This window comes from Rana temporaria, chromosome 2 (assembly GCF_905171775.1).
Source record: "Rana temporaria chromosome 2, aRanTem1.1, whole genome shotgun sequence".
Taxonomy (NCBI): domain Eukaryota; kingdom Metazoa; phylum Chordata; class Amphibia; order Anura; family Ranidae; genus Rana; species Rana temporaria.
The window spans coordinates 277,807,322-277,833,034 of record NC_053490.1 but is presented as its reverse complement, the minus strand read 5'-3'; the positions used below and the strand labels follow the sequence as shown (position 1 = coordinate 277,833,034).

The following is a 25,713-nucleotide window of genomic DNA, read 5'->3' as shown; positions in this document are numbered from 1 at the left end:
AAAACAATACAACAATTTAATGAAGAAAGAACTTCTGGGCTGAATACATATAGCACAGTACAAGGAAATGTTGCCTACTTTCTCTCCTTCTGGCCCAGATGGTCCCTCGTATCCTCTTAGACCCTTTTGTGAAGAAGATAATCAGTTGGTTTTGGGATAAAAGATTAGCATGTCAAAATGTAGCTTTTAAGAAAAACAAACTTTCTTGGTTGAAAGAGTAAAGCTGACTCATGTATAATTTCATGAGTAAAAGAATGGGGTTGATTTACTAAACCTGGAGAGTGCAAAATCTGTTGTAGCTCTTCAGAGAAACCAATTAGCTTCCAGGGTTTATTGTCAAAGCCTAACGGAAGAAGCTGAAGTTAGAAGCTGATTCTTCCATGCAGTGCTGCACCAGATTTTGAGTGTTCCAGTGTCAGAAAATCTCCCCCATTGTTTCTCACTGTCTGTATTATATAGAGGGGGTAAACATGCTATCTTGTGAACCTGTAAAAAGTCCTTTAAAAGTCAAGGCAGCTTTCCATAAATTTTGATGAAATTTGGCCTTTGAGCATTCAATAATGGGAACAAGTATAATAAGGTGGGCATGCAAGAAATTTCTAGTTGGTGGATGTGAAAATATTGAGAGAAAATAATATTTCAACCTGATTTACAGATGGGGAGATTCATGCCTATATCTGTAAAAGAGGCATTGTGACAGAAATAGAGAGAAAATACAAAATGTTAAAGTAGTGAACAGAGCAAAAACAAGGACAAATGTTCTGGTGACAACAGTCCAAAATGGGAATTCCCCTTACTTTGTTAACACTTTCATTTATTTGCTTTTACATCTTTAGGTCATAAAGAAAAGGGAAATCTCCCCATCAGTAAATGTAAATAATGTAAATGTTAATCTCCCTAATGAGACACACGTGGCAGAAAACATGCCATAGATGTTATCGTCTAACGTAGTTTATAAACAACTTTGAAGCATATTAACTTTATTAGTATCACAAACAAACAAAAGATTTCCCAGCACACTTACCAACCGGCCTGCAGAACAACCGATTTGTCTAACAGTTTACATTAAATACAGAGAGTTTTAACTTTATTAGTAACATACTCAGTAAAATTCTCATCTCTGGTGAACAATGACATGATAATGTAAAATCTGAAGCTAGTATTAAAACGTATACAAATATGAGCAAAAACAAATAACTAGTAAACAATGAGGCACTCAAAGGGTCTTTTTATACATTTGTTATGCAAAAATCACACACCTTTCACTCAGGATTTACACAATTTTCCAATATTTATTCCAATCAGAAAAATGTGTGGATTTTGGGTGAAAGCTGTGTGAATCTTGAGAGAAACAATTATAAATAGACCCCTTAGAATCATCAGTCACCAGACCAAAGTATTTGCTCTTCAGTTCTGTTACATCATTTTTTATTTTTAATAATAATATTATTATTATTATTATTATTATTATTATTATTATTATCGATAATATCTGTACTTGCTTAAACTGACATTATACTGTATGTGTAATTAATTATACAGCATATATTTTATATGTAACAATATATCAATATAATCCAGATACACTTCAAAAAAAGTAATGGGAATCTGGGAAGTGATGTCTGTATCACTACTAGCGGTATAAAATTATTTTAAATTTAAAGTCTGAGTTTCGAACATTTTATTTAGTGCATAATATGATTTACAAAGCGTGCAGATTTGGTTAAGACTGATTGGAACTTTGTGTGGTGTACGTTAGGTTAGATGCTGCAAAGTGGGTTCAAAGCTACGTAAATGTGACAGTCCCTAGCACCCTCTAGTGATAAAATAAAGTAACTGAATATAGACCAGTTTTTTTTAAGGTCAATATATACAGAAACTGAATAGGTAGCATATTTTTTATCAAATACTACAGGCTTCCTTGCTTTAGATCGTTATATAAGTAAGTATACAAATAAACTATTGTAGTTGGCATTTGCACACATTTAAAAATAGGTTCTAGAAAAGCTTAACATATTTAAAAACAAAAAAAGTAATGCAGTTTAAGCACAGTAACTATAGGCTTTAAACCATACTCTTTGTGATATAGAAGATGTTTTTTGTACATGTTGTATTGGTAAGTTAAAGTGTGTATAAAGAAGGGAATAGTTGGGACCCCTGTCTATTTTGTTTACATCCTGTTGGGGAGATTTCCATTCACTTAAATCACTTCCTGTCCCAGAGACACAGCCGGAGATTTCTCCTAAACACGTGGAATTTCACTCATAAACAGCTGTCACCAGATCAGGTTTAGCCATTGGAGGGTGTTCCCTCACTCCCTTTTCCTATAAAAAAAACTTTTTGCTCTGGTGGGGACACAGACAAGGGTTCAAACCCAACCCATATGATATTCAAAATTGAAATTAAGAAATAAAAGTTTTGGCTTAACATACACAGTAATACAAACGCACGCAAGAATGCCAATTAGCAAAAATGGCATATCTTAGTTACTCACCGCCTCCCCTCGCTCTCCCTTTTCTCCTTTTACACCCTCAGCACACTATGTAAAATTAAAAATATATATAAATAGTGATTATACTGTAAATAAGATAGAAAATTGGGTTTATAGTATATGTCTTTACCCTAGACTATCAACAGACAATAAAGTAATCTATTTAAGGTAACGGATCATCTTCATAAACCACAAAATGACACTGAAGTAATATGATCAGTATGTTAAGACTGCTGATATATCATAAAACTCACCTGAAGGGGTCCATCTGATGAGGTTCGGATGCAATCTGCCCCCTAAATGAACAGAAGGAATAAAAGATTAATAAAATAGGTTATAGTATCAGGAAGTTGTGCATGTGCTGTGTGGCTCTACAGTATTTGAAATGGAACGTTAGTCTGAAAATTAAGTCCTGATAAATCACTTCATGCTGGCCCCTTTAGCAGGTATACCTATGTAAAACATTAAAAATAAGTGTCTATACTGTTTGAAATACAGTATTGCACCATATCATCCTGTTCTGCACATGTTCATGTGCTCTTACTAGATTAGATTACTAGTAAGATTTACTGTTGCTGAAGGGGGGAGGAAAGCAACAGGAATGGGGAGGCTTCTAATAAGGAAGTGACTGAATGGCAGCCTCTAGCAAGAAGAAACAGGAGGAATGCTGGAGGCAATTTACAGCACACACTAATTCTGGTGGCATAATTATTCATGTGGAATGTATGTTCTTTTGTTAAAGAACATTCTACAGTCACACCAGTGAATAGAGCCGACGAGTTGTCATTATAGTAAATGGGGCCAGCGGCCAAACCAATTTGCCGAGAGCTGCAGCAGGTACCTCTGCTACTATTAGCACCGACCCTAATCGCCAATGTGAATGTAGCCTTAAGTCCTGTACACACGGCCAAGTATCTCGTCAGGAAAAAAACGTTGTTTTTCCTGACGAGATTCTTGGCAAGATTCTCTTGACGGCCGAGTGTACACATGGGCCATTCAAAAGAACCGCCATTCTTTTGAATGGCACGAACACAGTGACGTCATCGACTACCGCGCATGCGTCAAAGTCATTTCGAGCATGCGCGGGTTTCCATGGAGAGGTAAGTATACACACGCTCGGGTTTCTCGGCAGGAAAACACTGCCGAGAATCTCACAACGAGAAAATAGAGAACAGGTTCTCTATTTTTCTCGTTTAGATTCTGGGCAGTTTACTTGATGAGAAACCTCAAAGCCTCGTACACAAACATGGTTTACTTGGCAATAAAGCTCTGCCAGCAGCTTTCTTGCCGAGAAAACCGCATGTGTGTACGAGGCTTTAGTGTTATCAAACTGTTATGAGTAGAGTTCCAGTTTCAAAAGTTTTCAGACCATGAAAAGCCCCTGTATATAGTGCAATATATAGTATGTGAACATAGCTAGAACATATGCCAATGACCCTCTTTAAAGACGAATCAATTTTTGAATATCTCAAAAGGGAATATTACCAATATGGCAGAAACACAGGGATACAAGAGGAGAGATACCAATTTTAGCAATCTAGTCTAAACCAAGATACATACTTGTCCTAGTAGAACAATTCTGTGCAGACTGTGTCCAGGGGTTACATGCTGATGTACAGGATTTAGCCTTAATGAACCAGTTTTATGCACATTATAAAAAAGGTATGGAAGAATAGCAGCACAGTGGTTAAGAGATCAAGACACTTGCCTTGAAATGCTCCAGTTCAATGTTCAATTTACATCAAGTGCATTTGTTTACTTTTCTACCACAACTCTTATCTTAGTGGTACATTAACCAACTTCTGACCAAATAGAGGTAAATCATCAAATCAGAAAGTATGTTTGCTGGTGGTGGAATGAGTGGTAAGGGCAATCGATTGCATACTCCTTTAGAAGGGACTCGTGCTTATATGTATTATATAAGTGCAAGATATAAACTATGCATAAAAAGACACCAGATCAGATACATTAAAGCAAATCTAACATTTTTACAAGCGATACCTGTGCCTCTGAACTTTAGAGATGTCTTTTCACTATATCACTGTATCCCCTTAGGCCCCGTACACACGGTCGGACAAAACCGATGAGAATGGACCGAGGTTCAGTTTCACGGTCCAAACCGACCGTGTGTATAGCCCATCGGTCTGTTTTCCTTCTGTCCAAAATTTTAAAACATGCTTCAAAACCGAACCGATGGACCGCTGCCCTGCCTGGTTAGAACAGAAAAGCATCGATTCAAAACCCGCGCATGCTCAGAATTAAGTCGACGCATGCTTGGAAGCATTGAACTTCATTTTATTCAGCACGTCGTGTGTTTGACGTCACCGCGTTCTGACCCGATCGGTTTTTGGAACGATGGTGTGTAGGCACATCAGGCCATCAGGCCACTTCAGCAGTGAACCGATGAAAATGGTCCGTCGGACCATTCTCATCGGTTTGGAACGACCGTGTATACGGGGCCTTATCCTCTCATTGTGGAAATGAATGGCCCTCAGACTACATCTCAGAATCTTGGACCTATTTTTATAACTTATTTTTACTAGTAGGCACTAGTATTGTGGTGTGCGGAACAGTTGAAAAGACAAAGGTACTTTTACTACTGAGACATCACATCATGCAATTAAATGGTTTAATGGCATCAGCTTCCATTATCTTTTTTATTGAGCACTTCATATGAAATATATTTAATGAGTACTTCTCCTGCTCGTCCCTATATCGAACAGCATTTAATGAGATTTTAATTAGAGCCCATAGAGACCTTGTTTAATTTCTGTACTGTGCTCCTGATAAATCCACATATTCTATAAACTGGAACTATTCCCACACAGCTACTGATTAGGTGGCTAAGGAAAGGCGTCTCCAGATCTTTGAATGAACATGGTAATACATGAGGCCTTTCATGCTATAACTTGGCATTCTTAAATTACATATTTCAGAGATTATGCGCAAAAATTGCAAAATTTCCATTGCTGGTGAAAATGATTTATGGATTGCTTTTCTGAAACATGTTTTTAATTGTGGTAACCATCTTGTTCATTTACTGTATGTACTTCCTGCAATTTTGTGGAAAACTAGCATCTTGTATACATTTCAAAAATGTAATATTAGTATATATTGTTCAGCCTCAAGAAACATCCTTGGTACTACCTGCAAACAAACTTCAAGAAACTAGATAGAAATAAAATACAAGATGAAAGATTTATCACACATTGCACAGACACTGAATTAATCCAGTAAACTGTAGGCCTCATGTGTAGCTTATAACCACTGAGCCATGGTGTGGTGTAGGATTTTTCCATTTGGGAATAACCCCTCCATTATTTTTGCTGTTAACCTGTTTTATCTGGGCAATATGTACTGCACCTTGGGTATTTGTATATTGACATGAACCATTTATGCCATCCTACCCACCCTCTGTGTGTAGTTTTTGACATGTATGTGTAGATCTGACAACCTTCATAACATAATACATTTGTCTGTATATATATATATATATATATATATATATATATATATATATATATATATATTAATATTTCAAGAATCAAGTAAACAAAAAAAAAAACGACTCACTCGTTCTCCTCTCTCCCCTTTGGGTCCATAGGTTCCAGACAGCCCTCTTTCACCTTTGAGACCCTATGATAAGAAGCAGTACAGGAAATCATTATATGTGAAAAAACAGCTGTGTTCATTACCAAATTGAAGTTAATAACTCCAGATGTAAAGGAAAGGTAAGGCCTTTTCATAGTATTTAGCATTATTAGCAACTACCAACTACCAGCTGCATTCATTGTCAAATGTAAGGCAATAACTCCAGATATGAAGCAAAGATAAGGTCTTTTCACATTATTTAACATAACTAACAACTACCTGTATGCAGCGCATATCAGGAATGGATATGTTGTGCTTCAGAAAATAACAGATGGAACAAGGTATACTGTATAATCCAGCTTTAGAAAATATGATCATAGAGTTGCTTTGTATGTAATTGTGATGATAGAGTTATTATGAGAGGTTTGTTGCTTTGCTGAGAAGTCGTTTGTCACATAAGATCTACAGTACATGGCGTACCGAAGCGAAATAATTGCGTTCCCCTTACCTGTTCATAGTAATTGCAATATGCACACTATGAGCCATAGTACAAAATTCTCTTTTATAAACATATGACATTTTTATGATATGCTTGTAAATGTGTTTGAGATTCAGAAGTAAAGTAAGAATATGTTGTATATATTTTCCACCTTTACTTATAAGAATATTTTTGAAGAATATAATTTTTTTTCTAGAAAAGCAACTTCAATGCTATCAATGTAAATAAAGTACAAAGACTATACATCCTACATTGCATTAGAGATAAACTTTACTATAAAGGCTATAGAACCTGCCTGGCAGCCACAAAATAACAGATGTGACTGAATGGAGCAATGCACAGTAGATTTCACAGGAAACTGTTTTCATTGTATAGTTCATAGTGCACTCAGCATAACATTCTCATCAAAGGCCATATGTTTAACTTTCACTTTATGGAAAAATAACTATATGACTTCTGCCATACCACATATGTGCAATAGGCACACTTCCAATCAGCAGCCCTTTTTCCATTTAGAGATGTGCTAGATCATTAAAAAATGTATTGAATACAGTAATTGCAGATGTTTGTAAAATAATAGTGTTAGGAAGGGTGTTAATGTGTGGAATAAGATATGCTCAAAAGACTGGCATATGGGGTCCCAAGCAGTAAACTCTAGTTAGAAGGGGAATCTTCCAATGAGAACATTTGTTCCAGTGACAACTCTCAAAGGCAAGATTTTCCTTCATTTGGGAGATTTCCAGGAAAATAAATAAAAACAAAAACAAAAAAACTCTTCTCCGTTGTATTAAAAACTAGAAAATGGGCTTAGCTTAAGCCTTAATTCAAAGACACAAAAAAATATGTTTTTCACATTTATCCGGTGTGGTGTTAACACCTGAAATGTGAAATATGAATATCTAATTTCCAATAGTCTTTCACCAAATGAAAGAGGAAAACTGTAGTGGTTAACATTGCTCTTTTTACCTGGTATAAGCAAGTTAAAACAGAATCATTTGGATGCGGCACTCCATGTTTTTTTGCAAACTTTACCAGCCCAACATACTGGCTAGTATTGTCTTGGCAAGAGGGATGCAAGCTTTATGCAGGCTCCAGTCGATGTTAATACTAGCTGATATACTGTACCTTCTATCATAGGGCAAGTCATTTTAGGACAAGCCACATAAGTGCAGTTTATGATGAAGTCATTAAAGCTGGCAATTAATCTGTTCATATTTTTTTTCCGTAAAGTATTTTTATTGAAGAAAAAGCAGCATATGGTTGAAAAAGTTTGTAACACAAAAAAAAAAAGAAGTTCTACAAAACAAACGCAAAAGATAAAAAAAGGGGGAGAAAGTAAAATAAAGGACCCAAAAGTCCAAACATAGGATTCATCGTTTGTGTAATTCTAACGATCCTGATCTACATGGAAAAGCTTTCGACTATAGAAAACTATAAAAAAAATTAGGGGATTGGAATGGAGAAAATCACCTCTATTAATCATTCACTATGATAAGACACCCCCGGGAAGCTCCCCCCCCCTTTTCAAAAGAGCGTAAAAAATCCAAGCAGGGAAAGCATACGGGAGTACTTACGGTAATTGTTCATAGCTCAATATAAATGTTGAAAATCTACTTAAATGTTGCCTTCTCTGGTTCCTCATTCCTCTATCAACATCTTAATGAAGTTTATAAAAGAAAAACAGTTTTCATTACTGGTCTCTGTGCTTCCTTAAACGATGAAGGTAGATCATGGCTGCTGGGAGGGGACAGCAGGGTGCCTCAGTATTCTTATCAATAGACTGGCTCTTGGGAGAAGTGTTATGCAAATATCAAAATGCCCTCATGGGTTGGTGCTAGACTGGAGGATTTAGCATTCCTAGGCAGGCTGCATCTACATGCTGACTGCCGTAATTAACACTCAAACTTGATGCTGAACCTCCATGAAGGTTGAAAGAACTGACATCAAATGCACAAAAGGGGCACGCCAGGGACAATAAGGCTGGGGAGAAAAAGGCTAGATCATGGGTCTTCAAACTACGGCCCTCCAAGTTGTTCAGGAACTACAATTCCCATCATGCCTAGTCATGTCTGTGAATGTCAGAGTTTTGCAATGCCTCATGGGATGTGTAGTTCCGCAACAGCTGGAGGGCTGTAGTTTGAGGATCCCTGGGCTAGATGATACTGTATCCTCCAGGCAGGAAATGATGAAGGCTTTATTTTACTTGCTTAAGCTTCTAATACACACACTGTGAAATGCTCAGAGTGTACAGTAAAATCAGACTAAGACCCCTTTCACACTGGGGCGTTATTCAGGCGCTAAAGGGCTAAAAATAGCGCCTGTTAAGCGCCTGAAAAATACCTCCTCTGCAGCCCCAGTGTGAGAGCCTGAGTGTTTCCACACTGGAGCGGTGCGCTTGCAGGATGTTAGAAAAAGTCCTGCAAGCAGCATCTTTCGTGAATACACTGCTCATCCACCATTGGAATCAATGGGCAACGCTGCCGAAGTGCATGCAAACTGCTTCGGCAACCGATATTACCCCTTTATTTGGACGCTAGCGGGGGTTAAAAGCACCCCGCTATCGGCCGAAAAGTGCCACTATTACAGTGGTAAAGCTCCGCTACAATTAGCAGCGATTTACCGATAACGCCCCCCCCCCCAGTGTGAAAGTACTTTAAAGGGGAAGTAAACCCTCCCCCCCCCCAAAAAAAAGAGCCTGCAATGCTAGCTCATTATGTAGTACTTACCTGAGATCGAAGCCCCATCAGCGGTCCTTGTTCGCCTCCGACGGCGCCACCATCTCTCCCGGAGTGACTTCCGGGTATCGCTGCTCCGGCGCTGTGACTGGCTGGAGCAGCGATGATGTCACTCACAGGCATGCGCACTGGAGCCGGCGGTGATGGCATGATCGCCTTCACTAACGGCACACTCAGTGCGCCTGCACCATTGTCTACGGTGAGCTTGCGCCGTAGACATCCGTGCCCGTTTTTGGGAAAATATGTCCTTAACCGTGTAGTTTAAGGAGATATTTCTTGCACCTACAGGAAAGCCTTAATCTAGGCTTACCTGTAGGTCTAAGTGATCTGTAAGGGTTTACAACCACTTTGAGCAATTTCAGTACAGGAGAGGAATCTGTACAACTGTCCATAATCAGTTAAGAATTATTTTTCCCCAATTTTCACTTGTTTTTATTATGTGAATCCCCATAAACTAGGTAAATAGTTTTACTGTATAAACACACAAATAAAGGATAAGAACTGGACAGTACAGTATAAGCTGTTTCTAAAGCTGAACTCGAGGCAGATATATAACATAGCTCCCAACTGTCCCTGATTTTGAGGGACACGTCCCTCTTCTGCAAGTTAATGGCATAATGTTTTACAGGTAAGTCTTTCATAATTATCTTTTAACCACTTGCCGACCACTCACCACGGCAAGGTGGCTCGGCTGCGCAAATCGCCACACCGGTAGGCGATTCACGCACGCACGCCTGCTCGGATTGGCCAGCGAGGGAGCCAATCAGCGCATCTGGCGGACTCCATGTCTGCCGGCCGCCCGCGACCGTTCCCCGCAGAGACAAAGTAAACAAGGCAGATCTCCGTTCTGTCAGGGGATGACACTGAGATATGTCTTCCTGCTAAACAGGAATATGGATCTGTGTGTTTCCCCAGTCACACAGTCCCCCATACAGTTAGAAAACACAAACAGGGAACACATTTAACCCCTTGATCGCCCCTGATGTTATCCCCTTCTCTGCCAGTGTCATTAGTACAATAGCAGTGCATATTTTTACCACTGATCACTGTAATAATGTCAGTGGTTCCCAAAAAAGTGTCAAAAATGTCAGTTAGGTGTCCGATCTGTCTTCCACAATGTCGCAGTCCCGCTAAAAATCACTGTTCACTGCCATTACTAGTAGAAATTGTAAAAATAAATAAAAATGCCATAAATCTATCCCCTATTTTGTAGACGCTATAACTTTTGCGCAACCAATCAATATACGCTAATCTGGATTGTTTTTTTACCAAAAATATGTAGAAGAATACGTATATTGGCCTAAACTGATGAATAAATTCGTTTTTTTGGACATGTATTATAGCAGAAAGTAAAAAATATTGTTTTGTTTTAAAACATTGGCGGTCATTTTTTGTATATAGCGCAAAAAATGAAAAACTCAGAGGTGATCAAATACCACCAAAATAAATCTCTATTTGTGGGGAAAAGGGCGTCGATTTTGTTTGGGTACACGCAATTGTCAGTTAAAGTAACGCAGTGCCGTATCACAAAAAATGGCCTGGTCACGGGCAAAAAGATGCTTTTGCTGTTTTATCTTTTAATGGCTTATTAATTTTTTTTATGTTATTATTTTTTCTTGAGTTTTGCTAGAGTTGACCCCAATCCTCTATAGTTTCCATTTAATATAAAAAAGGATCAGAAAGTGATCCACGCAGTATTTGAAGTGTTATTTTGAATATGTCAATCTTACCAGCGATTTGTTTTTAAACCTTTGAAAGACAACTGTATAGTGCAAATAAAATTGGTGTGCAGTAACCAGTGTTGCCAACCTACCAGATTGAAATTTACTGGCACGACACCCGAAATTTACTGGCGCAGCCACGTTTTTACTGGCATTTCACAAAAGTTACTAAATGACATTTTTAGGTACAAATTTCAGTATTAAGGCTACAAACAAGTACACTATAGCAATATGATTTAAGGTAGATATTAAGGTAAAAAAAACATATTTTCGATATGGTGAATATCGCATAACTGCGAGTCAGTGCCGATGGAGCATACACACGGCCGGGATTCCGGGCCAAAGCTCCATGGCAGCTCTCCCCTCAGTTTTCTTGGCGGACTTTTTACCGCTGGGAAAACCGAGCGTGTGTACTGGGCTTTAGCAACTCTTTACCAAAAATCTTCCTGGTCAGCACTCTTAAAGGGGTTGTAAAGGTAAATGTTTTTTTCACCTTAATGCATTCTTTGCGAGCTTGCATGAAGGTGGAAAGCTTTTGCGAGGAGGAGCCGAGACAGCCGCAGAGGGACCCCAGAAGACCGGATTCGGGGACACTCTGTGCAAATCGAGCTGCACAGTGGAGGTAAGTATAACATGTTTATTATTTAAAAAAAAACTATTTTTTTTGCCTTTAGTGTTCCTTTAAGTTAATGCTACCACCAACAGCTGGTCAGTTTTCCTAAATATGGCCCAACATTTTTTAAAAATTCCAAACTTTTTCTTGCATTATCATGAAATCTAAGTCAAATAAACAGTTAAACTGCAGGGCTCCAAAAGGCAATTCCAATGTAGAATCAGCTATAATAAGTATAAATTGTCCTATAAACAGATCCTTACCCTGGGGCCTGGTGGTCCTGCTGAGACCTGCAGACAAAACAGAAATGAGAATGAACCCCAAAGCCTTAATATTTGCATAAATACACAAAATCAATGTACAGGAAATAATCCAACTGAGACTTTCAACACTGAATAAAAGCCAAAGAATTCCCCATGTTCAATATGTTTGTTCTTAAAGCAAAAATTAAACCCCATTTGAAACAAAAGCACACCCCACCCCTCCTCGTTTTTGGGATATTTATTTTTTTCCTTTCATACCTTTTTGGAATGTTTTCTTCTGGACTTCCATCCCATGGTGCCGTGGCGAGGTACGTCACTTTTGCATTTTTTTTGGTCCCCCCCCCCCCCCCCCTATCAAAATAGGTTTAGACGTTATGTTTAGCATCTGCAGATTTCCCACTAGCTGTAGTGAACGTGCAGCAAACCTTGCTCAGTTTGCTCATTCCTAATGTTTTGTTAGCATATGAGCACCGAAGCAAAACTGATTGGCTCCTTGTCCTACTTCTCCTACTTCTAGTCTGAGCTCTGCTGCATAAGGGGTTGCAACAGGCTAATACGGACTCCAAAATCCAGCTGCTTACACTGTAATAATGTATTAAAGCCCATCCTGTCCCCAAGTTCTCCTCCTTTAAAGCGGAGTTCCACCCTAAAAATTTACTTTCTATTAACTTTGAATGTAAAAAAAATAAAAAAATATATATATATATACATTTTTACTCACTTCTATCTGGCTGTTACTACGCAGATTTCGTATTTTGCCTGGTTCCTGGTCCTTGGTGGTTCAACTTCCTGTCCTAAGACCCCTGTGCCTCTTGGGAAATGATGACACTCATTTCCCAGGAGACTCTGGGCATTACTGTGCCTAAAAATCACCCATCATGCACCCCTCCCTGAAAACCAGGAAGAAAAAGGAACTGGACTTCACATGCCCACACATATGATGGCTACGGCCACAACATGAGCTGGCGGATATAAGGCAAGTGTTTGCAATGATTTCTGGAATGATTGGGGAGCTATTAATATGTTTTAGGGACTATTTAATGTGATTCATTTTAGCTTGCAAAAAAAAAAAAATTATGCCTGGAACCCCGCTTTAAAAATCTTGAGGCTGGTCATGTGACTGACAGGGTCGTGTTTGTCTCTTCTCCAGCACTAGGCAATCCTCAATGATGTTATGGCATCACCACCCTTATCTCTGCAGTGTTGTACTGGGAGTCCAGGGTGCCATGGTGACTCTCTAAAGTGAAATTGGACCTAAATGAATACAGAGCTGCATTCCTTTGCTTGGATGTCATGCTGATCAATTGTCTCAGTCTGTCTGACTTAATTTGCTGTATGTTCCAAGTCAGTGACTCAGAACGTGTTGATATCAGAGAATCAGAATTACAGGCAGGCAAAAAGCATTTTCTTTTAAGGAAGTTCACTGGTACAGCTTCCAAACTTATCATAAGGCAGGTTTCCTATGATATTGAATGTTTTCTTACACACATTATTCAACATGCTCGTCTATCCCTGCAAAGGGTGCTGAACAATAAGCCACTATATTGAATGCAAGAAGTGTAAGTATCTAAACAGCAGAACACACAAAGGAGGAAGAATAAGCAGTTTAAGGAGCCAATCGGGTGTGTTGTATTCTCAAAGCCATGCTGATAGGAGGAGAAAGCACAGTGACAGAGAGCTGAGTTTATCAGCCTGCTACTTCTCCTTTCACTGTCCAGTCAGGTTGGGGTAGGGAGGAGACCTGTAAAAGTGAAACTACAGCAGAGAAATATCAGGTCTCTACCACTTTAGACAGGGCTGTGCTGGTAAGGACTGGATGGACAAAACATTTATAGGTAGATTCAGTAAGAGTTAGGCCAGCTTATCAGTAGATAAGCCGACCTAACTCAGAATCTACGCCGACCTATGTTTAAGTGTATGCTCAAACAGAGATACACTTAAACATATCTAAGATACGACGGCTTGCGCCGTCCTATCTTAGGTTGCAATATTTCGGATGGCCGCTAGGTGGCGCTTCCATTGCGGTCGGCGTAGACTATGTAAATTAGTAGATACGCCGATTCACGAACGTACGCCCGACCGCCGCAGTACATTTACGCCGTTTCCGTAATCCATTATCAGGCCTAAAGTTATTCCATCTATTAGATGGAATAGCAATGTTAAAGTATGGCCGCCGTTCCGGCTTCGAGATTCAAAATTTTAACGTAGTTTGCGTAAGTCGTCCGCGAATAGTGATTTACGTAGTTTACGTCCACGTCGAAATCAATAGGCCCGTAAGGCGTACTTAGCCGCAATGCACACTGGGAAATGTAGGCGCCCGGCGCATGCGCAGTTAGAAAAAAACGTAAAAAACGTAAGGTCAAGCACTATTAACATAAAACACGCCCCCCTCAAACACATTTGAATTTGGCGCCCTTACGCCCGCCGCTTTAGGCTACGCCGCCGTAACTTAGCAGGCAAGTACATTGTGAATCATGTACTTGCCTCGCTAACTTACGGCGGCGTAGCTTAAATTCCTTAAGCTTCGCCGCCGCAAAGTTGCGGCAATCTTACTGAATCTACCTATTAATCTTTTGGCATGTAAAACAGTTCTCACATATGCATTTCATCGATATATTTATCTATTTGCCTGGAGTTAAAGTATAACTAAAGGCAAAACTTTTTTTTTAGTTTTGGATAGAGTGCAGATGGATTACAATACCTGTCAGTTTTTATTGCTGTCTGTGCCCGATTTTGGAGCTTCACCCTCTCAATTTGTCCTGTTTACTAATATCATTGAAAGTGAAAGTAAAGGGAAACCCCAAATTTTGAGTTGTCCCCAGAAAAGTAATAGAGGGGACACTGGTACTGGTGACCTGGGAGTCTCCAAGGAATTCCCTTAATTTGTAGAGATTTCCTCTCAATTTCAGTTTGGCTATGGGACAAAACGTGAAAGGAAATCTTTGCAATGGGATGAAAAAAAATAATCCAACAGAGGATATAACCTTTCCTTACACGTGTCGACCACAAGGCCCACCAGCCAAATGTGGCACGCCAGACCATTTTATGTGGCTCTTACACCCAATACTTTTTTTCAGATGGAACGTTCCTCCGTTCCTCCCCACCCAGCTCTCACCCTCTGCTCCCCGCTCACCACTGTCACTTGTAAACACAGAAGTCTTCTGTGTTTAGAAGGACAGCTTTTCTCTTGGTGGCTCTCACAAATCCCTGCCTGCCCTGCACTAATGGCGGGGACAAGGGTGGGACGGGGCGTCATTTAATAAGCTGCACTGTGATTCCCATATGTGCCCGGGTGCACAGATGCTGATCGATGATCTCCCTGCAAGTGAGAGAAAGAGGCGGAGAGATTGCCAGGAGGTATTTGATTCGGGCTGAGCAGGTGAGACCCAAGAGCTTTTTTTGGGGGAGCAGGAGAGATGAGGGTTGTGGATTGAGAAGTGTGCATAAGTGGGGGATGGGGGATAGTGGTGCAGAGGTCAGAGCTAAAGTGGGGGGGGGGGAGTAGGGTTGCCACCTCATCACTTTAAAACTGAACACATATTAATTACACAGGTTTTGGGGCTGATTAAGGTGGTAATTATGCTCATCTGGTGCCTTATCTGCACTAAATTAGCCTCAGAACCTGTAATTGATATGTGTTTGGTTTTAAAGGGATGAGGTGGCAACCCTAGGTGGAAGTAAGATGTGGACAGCCTGTGAAAGAGAGCTAAATCCTGCACACTGTGCATAATACATCCCTAAACCCTGCACTCTGTACACAGTGCACCCCTGAACTCTGCACTCTTTGCATAGCACACTCCTGAAACTGCCCCCTGTACATAGCGCACCCCTGAATTCTGCACTCTTTGCATAGCGCACCCCTGAACTCTGAACTCTTTGCATAGCACACCACTGAAACTGCCCTCTGTACATAGTGCACTCCTGGACATTACACTCTGTACGTAGGGCATCCCTCAACACTGCACTCTGTGCATAGCACACTCCTGAACTCTGCACTTTTTGCATGGCGCACCCCTGAAACTGCCCTCTGTACATAGCGCACCCCTGGACTCTGCACTCTGTATATAGGGCATCCCTGACCTCTGCACTCTGTGCATAGCACACCCCTGAACTCTACACTCTTTGCATAGCGCACCCCTGAAACTGCCCTCTGTACATAGCGCACCCCTGGACTCTGCACTCTGTATGTAGGGCATCCTTGAACTCTGCACTCTGTGCATAGCACACCCCTGAACTCTGCACTCTTTGCATAGCACACCCCTGAAACTGCCCTCTGTACATAGTGCACCCCTGGACTCTGCACTCTGTATGTAGGGCATCCCTGACCTCTGCACTCTGTGCATAGCACACCCCTCAACTCTGCACTCTTTGCATAGCACACCCCTGGACTCTGTATGTAGCGCAATCCTTGAACTTCCCATACAACGCACTCCTGGTATTTATTGTCCCTTTAAGATCCCCCACAATTTGGTCACACCCGCTGTTCAATACACAGAGTTTCTACACGTAGGAAAAAAATCCTATAGTCTTACAAATACAACTGGCCAGTGAACAAATTGAGTTTGACCCCCCCTGCCCTGAAGTGAACCTGTCATGAAAGAAATATTGGAGGCTGCTGTTGCTAACCTCCTTCTGGTTTCCTGGTTGGTAGTCTGACCCACAAGTTTAATATGTTCCAATTTACTGCGAATGCAGTGGAAGTCAGACCAAAGTCATAATCCTTATCTGCATGTCTGTTCCAGGTCAGTGAATCAAACTACTGAAGCAAGGAGGCAAGGTCAGCAATGGCAGCTTACAAATTTCCCTTCTGATTATTTCCTTTTAAGCAAGCAATTATAAATAATACATGGGAGCCACTTTTTATATTGCATATTTTGTCCGGGACTGGAGAAGCAACCGTATTGATAACTGAGTTTTTCTGTACTCACACATACAGTATATAATTCAAATATCTTTTCTGCCCATCTAACAGCTTTTTGTTTTTGTCACTTCTACAAACAATTTGCTTCGTGGCGTTATGTATTTTATCCATCTACCTTTTATCAAAACTCACGCAAGCAGAAAACAAGCTGAACTAGTCAGGCCTAGACTTGAAATGCTGCTAAATGGATCTCGTAGTGTGGAAGGGAAGCTGGCTGATGTTACTGAAAATCAAATACATTCGTGTTTTTATTATTGACTTTATTTTATTATTTTTTTCCATGGAGTTGTCTGGATAGTTTACGGCATACCTTGGCCCTCCAGGCGATGACCCTAGATTAGGAAAGTACGCAGACCTCATTTGTCTTCCCCCCCCCAAGTCATGTCTCTAAGAAGTGTATACATTAGACACTTGCCCAGGTGAACAACACCTGGTAGAAATGCACAGCTGCTTTTGTTCTAACATTTTTTCCATCTTATAGAATCCGTCCACGTACTCATCAAGGTAAATTAGTCATTCTGTTTATGCCGGGAACTTATTCCAGGCTAACAATTATAATTCTGTGTCTTTACAGCATTAAAGAAAAAAAGAATTACAATAGAAATTAGGAGAAAGGAGTGTGTTTGTGTTGCCAACAGTAACCAGCACATGGCAGGTTGCTATGGCAAACACAGACGCTTTATCCTTCGGCTTTTTTCACTTCTTATATTAATATGCCAGGTATGCAGTAGGTGTATCCATATAAAACAACACATGCATTGTTCTAAGAAGGATATAATTGTTCCCGTACATTTTTAGTACTGGGAAATTCCCTGGTTCTGACTGCTGACCAACTCAAATGAATATACAATTAAAACAATGCATAAGGCCTCGTACACACGACCGGACATGTCCGCTGAAACTGGTCCGCGGACCAGTTTCAGGGGACAGATCCGATCGTGTGTACAGGCTAGCGGACAAATTTCCAGCGGACAAATGTTTCTTAGCATGCTAAGAAACATGTCCGCTGGAAAGCTGTCCGGCGGACATGTCCGCTGGTTAGTACACCTAACCAGCGGACAGATATCTCCCGCATGCGTCGAATGGATTTGACGCATGCGTGGAAGTATTTTACTTCCTGGTTTGGTGACGTGGCGGCGTCAACGTCACCGCGCTGTCTGTCCGCGGGGATTTCGGTTTGATGGTGTGTACAGCCATCAGTCCGAAATCTCCGAGCGGACATGTCCAATGAAAACGGTCCACGGACCGTTTTCATCGGACACGTTCGATGGTCTGTACGAGGCCTCAGGAGAGCATACTTTTAGCAAATTCATATGTCCAAACATATGGTAGATGCAGAAAAATCGATATGTAGCTCAAGTTTTATGAGATGAACTTTCCATATTGATCTTTTAGCCCACAGGTGTCAAACACAAGGCCCGCGGGCCGAATCCGGCCCTCCAGGCCATTTCATGTGACCCTCGCACCTCTCCTGCAGCTGAAGGAGAGCTCCAGCCCTCCTCCGGTCCTATTCCAGACCCCTACTTTCTGCTTTCAAGGAATGCATCCAGCTTCTTCCCAGCAGCAGCATAAGGAAAGGGGGGGTGCACTGTGATATAAGAAAGAGTGGGGGACTTAAACTTCTGATGGTGGGTTGGCTCTTGACATCTAATGTAAAGGGGAAGGGATGCGCTGGACATCTAGGGCCAGATCCACGTACAACGGCGCATTATTGCGCCGGGCGTAGCGTATCTAAGATACACTACGCCGCTGTAACTTACTTTTTTTTGTTTCGAATCCTCAACGAATTCGCACCGTAAGTTACGGCGGTGTAGTGTATCTTTTGCGGCGTAAGGGCGTGGAATTCAAATGGAAGTGATGGGGGCGTGTTTTATGTAAATACGTCCTGACCCGACGTAAACAACATTTTTTTTTAAACTGCGCCGTCCGTGGGGGTATCCCAGTGCGCATGCTCGAAATTAACCCGGAAAAAGCCAATGCTTCCGACGGTGATGTCATTCTACGCAAATCCCTATTCGCGAACGACTTACGCAAACGACGTAAAAATTTCAAATATCTAGGCGGGAAGGACGGCCATATTTAACATTGAGTACGCCTCATAACAGCAGCTTTAACTATACGCCGGAAAAAGCCGAACGCAAACGACGTACAAAAATGCACCGGGCAGACGTACGTCCGTGGATTGCCGTAACTAGCTAATTTGCATACTCGACGCAGATTTCGACGGGAACGGCACCTAGCGGCCGCCGAAAAATTGCAGCTTAGATCCGACGGCGTACTAAGACGTACGCCTGTCGGATCAATCCCAGATGCCGTCGTATCTTGTTTTGTGGATACAAAACGAGGATACGACGCAGGAAATTTAAAATTACGCCGGCGTATCAGTAGATACGCCGGCGTAATCCTTTTGTGGATCTGCCCCGTAATCTTACAGATACAACCGACCCTTTTGACGGAAATCATAATGCTGATGCGGCCCACGATGAAATTGAGTTTGACACCTAAAGGAAAACCTCACTGCCCAAGGTAGAGTCTTGAGAGACATGAGCGTTGATTTACTAAAGGCAAATAGACTGTGCACTTTTCTAACTGCAGTTGCACACTTAGATAGGATGAGACAGTAGACAGACAGAGAGTTGAACTTAACACTGTACACTGCCTCACTGTCCAGTCACAGGCTGGGAATGAGCCCATGGTGACCTGGGTTAGAGGAAGTGGACTGAAAGACTTCATTCAGTCCTCAAGAGAAATATAAAGTACTGTGGGGAATAGCTCCAGATTGAGGGTGAATATTGCAGAATTTTTATTTTTTGATGGACTATTTATTTATTTTTTGGCTGGAGTTCTGCTTTAAAGTGGACCTTCAATAATTTTTTTCAACTTTCCATTTATTAAATCTTCTGCTCTTTTTTTTTTTTTTTACTTTGGATAGTTAAACTTTTTTTCTGACAGTAATTACCTTACACAGCCCACTTCCTGTTTCTTGTCTGGTAGAAAGCCTAGGCTTATGACATCATACACAGCTCTCCCTCTCTCTCGCTCTCATGAGAGTTTGTCAGGAAGGGAGGTGGGATGAGTCATAAGAGGGCCAATCAGAGCTGGAGGTGTGCCTCTGTGTGTCTGTGTAAATCCAGGAAGTGAACAGGCAGCAGCTTCAGCTGCCCACAGTTAAAATGGTTGCAGCCAGACTCAGTGGGGGGAGATTTCTGCAGCATATTTGGCAAGTACAGAATCACAGTATATAGAAAAAAATATGCTAAATGGTTAGAGGGAAGCTTCAGAATGGCAAAGATGTTTTTATTACAAATGATGTGATCAGACTGCAGTTTCTCTTTAACCACTTCCCTACCGCCCATAGGCATATGTCATCCACAGATAGGATTTCCCATCCTGGGTGGACGTCATATGACGTCCTTGGCTTCCCGGCCATCTAGGGGGCGTGCGGGACCCTATGCACGTGCCCGACGGCCGCGATATCTGCTGGGCACCCGCGATTGCCCGCGATCATGGCTGGACTGTGTATCATGTAAACACACAGATCCACGGTCCTGTCAGGTGAGGAGACCGATGTGTGTTGCCAGTACAGAGGAACACACATCGGTCTCCTTCCCTTGTGAGTCCCCTCCCCCTACAGTTAGAATCACACATTAGGGAACATATTTAACCCCTTCAGCGCCCCCTTCCCTGCCTGTCACATTTATACAGTAATCAGTGCAGTGTATAAATGTGAATGGTCCCAAAAATGTCAAAATTGTCCGATATGTCCGTCGCAATGTCACGGCCACAATAAAAATCTCAGATCGCCGCCATTACTAGTAAAAAAATGTAAAAAAATTAAAATGCAACAAAACTATCCCCTATTTCGTAGACGCTATAACTGTTGCGAAACCAATCAATATACGGTTATTGCCATTTTTTTACCAAAAATATGTAGAGCAGTGGTTCTCAACTAAGGGGGTCGGGACCCCCTCAGGGGTCGAATGATGATTTACCAGGGGTCACCGAATCCTGGGCTGTTCCTGAAGCCCATACTGCTCTCCCAGCCTGTTAGCGGCTGCTCAGCAGGGCTGTCCCTGGAGTCTGTGGCCGCCCAGCTGGGCTGTTCCTGGAGCCCACAGCTGCCCACTCAGTTCACGGCATGGCTGAGGGGCAGAGACTAGAGGTCAGCTGACTGGTTAGGAATGTGAAGTGGGAGGGACTGGAGGAGACCCTATCTTCTGATTTTGGCATAGGTGTCACTGGTACGAGACATCACAAAGTCGGACACAGTGAGAAACACTACCTGTGATTTATAGTTGCCATTAAAAGTCCCTACTACAGTTCTCAGATCAGCAGATGAGCTTGATCAACAGCACCTACGTTGGCTGATCAGAACTCCCCCCAGCACTGCCACTCATCCCAACTCCCCCCCCCCCCCCCACCAAGGAGTAAGAGAAGGAATAAAAATAGAGAATACATTGAAGAGAAAGGAAAAGAGGGGGAGGAACAGAAAAATGGAGAAAAAGAATAAGAGAACAAGAAAGATGTCTAGAGAGAAGGATGGGGGGGGGGGGGACAAGAAATTAGGATAGAGAGGGATGAAATGGAAAGAAAGGAGAACAAAGAGAGTGGTACATCCTAAAATGTACCATAAGGTGTTTTAATAATGTACGAGTGGTAGGGACTCAGGGAGCGCTAAATGTCTGTGGGTTAGGGGGTGCAAATTACTTGTCTTGCCTTGGGTGCTGTTAGGGGTCCCCACAACTTGGGAAATTATATCAAGGGGTCACGGCACTAGAAAGGTTGAGAACCCCTGATGTACTGTAGAGGAATACGTATCGGTCTAAACTGAAGAAAAAAACTTTTTTTTATAGATTTTTTGGGGATATTTATTATGGCAAAAAGTAAAAAATATTGTTTTTTTTTTTTAAATTGTCGCTTTATTATTGTTTTTGTTTATAGCGCAAAAAAATAAAACCGCAGAGGTGATCAAATACCCCCAAAAGAAAGCTCTATATGTGGGAAAAAAAGGACGTGAATTTTGTTTGGGAGCCACGTCGCACGACTGCGCAATTGTCAGTTAAAGCGACGCAGTGCCAAATCGCAAAAAGTGCTCTGGTAAGGAAGGGGGTAAATTCTTCCGGGGCTGAAGTGGTTAAGCTCTCTGCATTTTTATGCAATAGCATTCACATTGCAAAACATTAAGTTTGCTGTATATTAGTTTGTGGTAATATGGAAACGTCCCTGATTTAAAAAAACAAAACAAATAATAATAAAAAAAAACCTTGCCAAGTACACCCAGCTAGTTTATGTTGATCGCTGGAGAACTTTTTATATTTGGATACAATGATTTGATTGGCATTTGCCACAAGCTAGAACATTCAAGTGTCTCTTGTCTAACTCATAAGAATATGCTGATATATGATGATATAAATCTGTAAATATTTAGTATGGATACCTAAGGATAAAGTAGATTGTAGAAAAAAATTATATAAAAAAAAAAACAGGGAACAATCCTAAGCTAAGGGCTGTTTTACGCTTGTATTCAATATATCAGAAGTCTACTCACATTGGTTTCTGGGAGACGAAAAGCACACGATTCACACTGCAAGAGAAATAATTAGAATATAAAACACAGTTATGGAAAATGGCTTCTAGCAACTTTTCAAAACAACTGCAAAACTGTAGAATAACTAAAGAAATTTTTCACGGCATGAATATGTTGCTGTAATGAAAATGTGGTGTCAAATATAATCAAATATAGATCATAGAGAATAATGATTAGCACACTTACAGAAAGAGGAAGTTAATTACTATGAAATGTTAATTACTATAAAAATACACCTGAGGTTTTCACAAAATATAGTATAAGTGTAACTTATCCCACAATAAATTACAACTAAAGACATTTGATTAGCTACTCGAGAAGCAAGATAGCCGAGTCATTTTGCAAAAAAAAAAGAAAAAATCCATCCTATAATTTCTTGCAAATCTTGAAGGAAAAGTTCAGGTCATTTAGCACACCTTATCTGCTACTGTGCCTCCCCAGCTTCATACTGGTTTATTGTAATGACTAAACTTTTAAATATCCACCACCACCCACAAATTCCAAAGTCTGTGAGCTGTTGATCGTAATTAGCCTTCAGAACCATCAGTTATATCATAAAGTGAATATCTCCTGTACAATTGTTAGTGCAATTATTGTTCACAACTATGGCCCAGAGTATCCTATAGGTCTCTTCACCTTTTTGCATTTTTCCTGTCACCATTGATTGATTGATTTTTGAGCTTGGTTAGGCGCCAAATGCCCACTGGGAAGTGAGCGTCTAAGCGCAGCTGGTGAACTACTACCTTGAATCAATCCACGGTTTGGAAGGAAGAAGAAAGGGAAGAGAGGGTGAAAAAAAGGGGGAATGGGTAACCAGCCCTTAAAGGGGCAAGGGAAACGAACCGGAAAGCATAAAAGAGGGAAAAAACAGAAAAGAAAGAGAAGAAGAGGAGGAAAAACTAGAGAGAGGGTACATGACATCGTTGATGTCTGAATAATCGGGCCATTCCAAGGTCATGGTCATTAGAGTGGCAAGTGGCTCCTTCAATGGAAGGGCGGAGTATGAGAAAAAAAAAAAATATCCATAAGCCTGGAGGAACAGCTCCGTCTTCAGTTTTTTTCTGAAGAGGAGTAGGTTGGGTGTCATCTTAAGTTCCAGGGAAAGTGCATTCCACACCATGGCCCCCCTACTCTGAAGTTGTTTGCCTCCCATGGATAACAGTTTAAACGGAATAACTGTGGCTAAGTGTTGGGTCTTGGATCTTAATTGGCGAGTGGGTTCATAGTGCACCACCAGACTATGTAGATACTTGGGACCCTGTCCCCAGTATGCACAGAAGAAAATACAGAGAGTTTTAAAAGTAACTCTCTGCTCGATCGGGAGCCAATGAAGAGATTTCCTGGCCATGCTCATGTGATCTTGTCTCGCTAAACCAAGTACAAAGCGAGCAGTGTGGTTCTGCACCACCTGGAGCTTGTGGATCCATTTCTGCGGGGCACCCAGTAGGAATACGTTTGCCCCGTCTAACCTGGAATGGATAAAGGCCTGGGCAAGTAAGGATCTGTTATTTTGCGTGAATAGATGTTTCACTTTCCTGAGGAGCCTTAGATGGTAATTGACATTCCGCATGATGTTTCTAAAGTGGGGCACAAACGAGAGAGTGTCGTCAATTATGACTCCTAGGTTTTTTACCTGCTTGGCTGGAATGGGTGTGGGTCCGAAAGATGGTGCTATTAGAACCGATTAATAAAACTTTGGTTTTGGCTGCGTTCAATCCAAGCTTATTACCAGCCATCCAGTCCTGTATTTCTACCAGGCATCTCGCCAACTGAACAGACTGCTGAGGTCCTCCTGCGGAATCAACCAGAATTTGTGTGTCATCGGTGTAAAGCTGGCACTCCAAGTTGTTGTTCTGGATGATATCAGCAAGAGGACGGACATAGCAATTAAAGAGGAGTGGCGATAGTGCACTCCCCTGTGGAACTCTGTATGTAAGAGGTCTTGGGGTAGACCGGTGTGTTCCCATCTTGACATACAGGCATACCCCACTTTTAAGTACACAATGGGACCAGAAGATGTATGCAAAACGAAAATGTACTTAAAGTGAAACAATACATTTTTTCACTTCTAGGGTGTAGTGAGGGGTCAGGGACTGTAGTGGGGGTGTCAGGAGCTGTAGTTGAGGTCTCAGGGGCTGTAGTGGGGGTGTCAGGGGCACACTGGAACAGGGCGGGCTATGCTCTCTGAGCTTCAGCTCCTTCTACTGCGACTGCAAAATGTCTGTACAGTACTTGTAAGGCACTTTACATACACTCGCAGGTATGTCCTTACTCGCGAGTGTATGTAAAGTGAGTGTACTTAAAGCGGGGTATGCCTGTATTGTGTTCTCTTATGGAGAAACAAGCTTACCCAGCTCAGGACCACCCCGTCAAGACCAAAGAGATTTTTTAGTCTGTCCAACAATATATCATAGTCCACAGTGTCGAATGCTTGGATTTTTGCAGCTTGGATTTACCAAAGCTGCCCTCTGGTAAGCGGATATAAATCTTGTTTTAGTAGGCCCGTCGCCATATTAAGGATCCAACTAAAATATAATTTTTGGGTTTACCAGCCTTTACTTAAAATATTTAATATTTAATGAAGGGCAGGTATGATATGAATACATTACAAAAACCCATCCTGTCTGTTTTGACCACTATAACCAAACACAAATGTCTTCAAACTGCTATGCCAAATCTTGGATAGAATAAAGAGAAAAGAAGCTCATTGTCCAAAAAGTAATCAAGGGTAGTTTATTCAAACAGTATTACCTAGTATACAACAGACAACAATGGGGATAATTAAAAATAGAAAATTGAACTCTACATGCCAGTGTTTGCATGGTGTATTTTCAATATTTTTTTGTGGGTTTGGCTCATTTTTTTGGCATTGGAAAATTTGTCCTTTGACTCCAATAGTATTCATATTTATTTGTGTATTGGCAGAAGAAAATACTTGTGTTCATTTTAATAATTCTGCCTGGTTAGAATCGTGTGTGCTCATTGCTGTCATGTAAGAGATTGATTCTAAATTGAAGCTCCACAAAAATAGGAAAATGCAGTCATTCAGTTTTCATGCTGGATTATAAGAGCTATTTCAGAAGTATCATTGTCTAAAAACATCTGCATCAGTTACGGTCTGCTTGTCATTTAGACAGAAAAAGTCTTCTGTTTTTATAAAACATTAGAGAAGCTATCTTTGTGCAGTCTGATATCCAAATTCAGTGCCAGGGCTGGCCACAAACATATAGTGGTTAAGGCTATTGCGGAGAAGACCAGAGGTGGTGCCCAGGCACCACAACATGATCATTGT

At 41.1% G+C, this 25,713-nt stretch overlaps 1 protein-coding gene across 7 annotated transcripts in view; it reads right to left on the bottom strand.

The window, feature by feature from the left end:
* Positions 1–25,713, bottom strand: part of COL16A1 (collagen type XVI alpha 1 chain) — a 249,859-nt gene that overhangs the window by 105,358 nt on the left and 118,788 nt on the right. For all 7 annotated transcript variants that reach the window (XM_040337082.1, XM_040337081.1, XM_040337083.1 and 4 more), the window contains exons 10-15: positions 22,383–22,418; positions 11,914–11,940; positions 6,065–6,127; positions 2,746–2,787; positions 2,495–2,539; positions 79–123 (exon numbers count right to left, since the gene is read on the bottom strand). In XM_040337082.1, the coding sequence (XP_040193016.1) occupies positions 79–123; positions 2,495–2,539; positions 2,746–2,787; positions 6,065–6,127; positions 11,914–11,940; positions 22,383–22,418 (258 nt within the window). The remainder of the gene's footprint in view (positions 1–78; positions 124–2,494; positions 2,540–2,745; positions 2,788–6,064; positions 6,128–11,913; positions 11,941–22,382; positions 22,419–25,713) is intronic.